This window comes from Parus major, chromosome 12 (assembly GCF_001522545.3).
Source record: "Parus major isolate Abel chromosome 12, Parus_major1.1, whole genome shotgun sequence".
NCBI lineage: Eukaryota > Metazoa > Chordata > Aves > Passeriformes > Paridae > Parus > Parus major.
In genome coordinates, this window is record NC_031781.1 from 7,507,487 (window position 1) to 7,510,466 (window position 2,980).

Sequence of the window (2,980 nt, forward strand, 5' to 3'; positions counted from 1 at the left end):
CCTTCTGCACGCAGCAGCTGACAAGGTGCCACCAGAAAGAACACCAAAAAAAAAAAAAAAAAGCCAACAGTTAAAAAAAAAAGTAAGTAAAAAAAAAAAAAATTAAAAGAAAGAAAGAAAGAAAAAAAGAGGCAGACTGCCCAGCAGCACGGAGCACTGGAGATCGGGAGTGTGAGGCACCGTGTTCAACTTTGTAGGGCCGCGGAGATTGGGTTTTGGTATTTAACGCACCCCATGCGGAGCCCGCGCTCCAGCCGAGATGAAAAGAGAGGCTTTTACAGATCCTGCACCGCGGGATCGCCTCTGATCCTGTTTTACACGGGGTGTCTGGAAAGCCTGCGAAGGCATCTGGTTTTCTAGGAGCACTACCAGCGGGCAGGAGGCATCCAGAGCCCGGCTCCGGGGGGCTGTAAACCGCGGGAGGCGCAGCGGCTCCGCGGGGACCCCCCGGCCGCCCCCTGCTCCCCGCTGCGCCTTCCCAGCCATTTGGAGGGGCGAGACCACGTCTCACGTTTGCAGGGAAAGGCACTGGTCGGGTCCCGGCCCAGCTCTCCCCACCGGAGGCGCAGAGGGGTTGTTTTCCCGGGGGTGAAGGCACATCGTGTCCTTCCCTCGGTGCCCGGGGACAGCCTCGCTCCTCGGCCCCGCTGAACTCCCCGTGACCCTCCGAGCGCAGCCCATTTACCATACAATTGACAATTAAAAACAAACAAACAACAAAAAGCCAACAGCCTTTCCAACATGGAGTCCTCGCAGCGCCAAGGGGACCCCGAGGAGCCGCGCTCCTCCGCGCTGACCCAGGCGGGACCCGCTGCAGATGCAGAGTGATAATCTCCAGAAACTGAGAATAAAATTAAATGGGGGGGAGGAGGGGGGGTTGACTCCGGGTCCTCCGCTGGCCCCCAGCCAGTTCTCCTTAAAGGTACAGGCCACCATTAGCGCCGACGTTGGGCTCCTCCACAACGATCCTCCTCGGGAAAGTTTGGGAAGTTTGGAAAGATGTCTTTAAACTCGCGTTAGGAGCAGCTGCCAGAAAGATGCACCGGGACGCGGCGGGCAGAGCGAGCCCAGCAAGTGTCCCTGCGGCGGGCAGCCTCTCTTCGGGGGGAAATTTAAAAAGAGAAGGAAAACCAGAGAACACAAGAGCCTTTTCCCAAGTGGGGAGCAGAGCTCTCCGCGGTGGGTGAGAGCGGAGAGGTGGGAGCGCCCGGCGGTAGCCGAGGAGGGGAGGAGAGGCCGACCCGCGCCGGGGCCCCGCAGCCCGCCGAGCGCAGCCCACCCTGCGCGCCCGCGGCCCCTGCGGCGCGGAGCCCCCGAGCCCCGCGCGGACTCACCTCCATCGCGCGGGATCACCGAGAGGGAGCAGCCAAGTAATCCAAGCGGAGCAGGAGGAGAAACGGCGAGACGAAAGTAAAATCCTGGCTCGCAGGAGCCGGGCGGTATCGTCCCGAGCCGCGGCCGGGGGAGCGCGGGGGCCCGCGGAGCTGGCGGGGGGCGGCGGGCGAGCGGCCGCCCTGTCCGGCGCAAACCGAGCGTGTCCGACTGCGGAGCGGGGCACCAGTGCAGCCTTCTTTCCAAGGTCCATCAGCAATCGCAGTAATTAGGGCTTTCCACCAGCAGAAGAAGAAGGAGGTAAAAAAAAAAAAAAAAAAAAAAGCCAAAAAAAAAAAGCCAAAAAAAAAAAAGCCAACCCAACACACGCACACAGCGCCCGTGGGCGTGATTGTGCGGAAGCAAATAAAAATCTTCACAAGCGGCAGCGAAAGCGCCGCGGGCGACGATCCGTCCCACCAGCCCAGGTGGTGCCGCCGCGGGGCTCCCCGCGCTCCCACCCGGCTCCGCCGGCGCTCGGGCCGCCGACCGCCCCCTCCGCAGCTCGGCGCGGACCGGCCCGCCAGAGGGGGACGATGGAGCCGAGCGGGTGCAGGGCTTCCCCCTGCCCGCCCCCCTTCACTTGCTTAAAGGCTGGGCGGCGCAGAGCCGGGGGTCCGCCGCTGCAGAGCCATCCTGGGGCCGGCTCCCTCCATTTTACACTGAGAAGAAAAAGCCCAAACAGAAAAAAGTTTCTGCACAAGCGGGAAGGGGGAGGGGGGCTGTGCACGCGTGTGTCTGTCTTACGGGGCGACTGATCCTGCAAGGCGAGCAGGGGCAGGGGGAGGGGAGCAGTCCGGGCTTCAGGAGCTGCGGCTCCCCCAATCCATCGGTGCCAGAGGCGCCCAGCGCCGGGGAGCGGGATACGCGGGAGAAGAGCCGGGAGAAGAGCCGGGAGAGCAAGCAGGGGCTGGCGGCGTCGCGGCAGCCGACCCTTCCTCCGCGGGGCTCTGCCCCCGCCCGCTGCTGCCGGCCCCGCTCCCCCCGCGTCTCTCCCTCGCTCCTCTTCACCCCGCTGCTTAAAACTGCGAAAGAAAAAAAAAAAGAAAAGAAAAAAAAAGTTAAGAGAGCCAACGGCAGCTGGAAAACTTTCTCGGCAGCGCATGCGCCCAGGGCCGGCCTATTGCAGACGGGGCTGGATTTTAAAGCTGTACGGCAGCGACCGGGACCCCGCGCAGCCCCGGGGCGGGCGGCGAGCGCCCGCGGTCCGCGTCCCCGGCCCGCCGCACCGCGCCGTTCTCGCTGCTCTACCTCGGCCTGAGGCCCCGGGAGGGCAAACTCTTCCTACAGAGCAGTGCCCCGTGTGCCCATCCCGGCCGGAGGGCTGCGTGCGGGGGTGCACGGCCCCTCCAGCACCGCCGCTGCTCATCCTGGCCTGCCATGGGGGCACATGTACACCCATGTACACCCATGTGCACACATAAACACGTATATACACCCGTGTACACCTGTATACACACAGGTACACCCATGTGCACGCATAAACACGCATTTACACCCCTGTGCACCTATATACACCCATAAACACACATGTACACCCATGTACACCTGTATACACATCCGAACACCCATGTACACACATGTACACCCATATACACACATGTACACC

At 62.4% G+C, this 2,980-nt stretch overlaps 1 protein-coding gene across 1 annotated transcript in view; it reads right to left on the bottom strand.

Annotated features, from left to right (window-relative positions):
• WNT5A (Wnt family member 5A) overlaps positions 1-1,754 on the bottom strand; it is a 14,868-nt gene extending 13,114 nt beyond the window's left edge. Inside the window, exon 1 of the mRNA XM_015641319.2 lies at positions 1,335-1,754. Coding sequence (XP_015496805.1) covers positions 1,335-1,340 — 6 coding nt within the window. The 5' untranslated portion in view covers positions 1,341-1,754. The remainder of the gene's footprint in view (positions 1-1,334) is intronic.
• Positions 1,755-2,980: the final 1,226 nt, after the last annotated feature.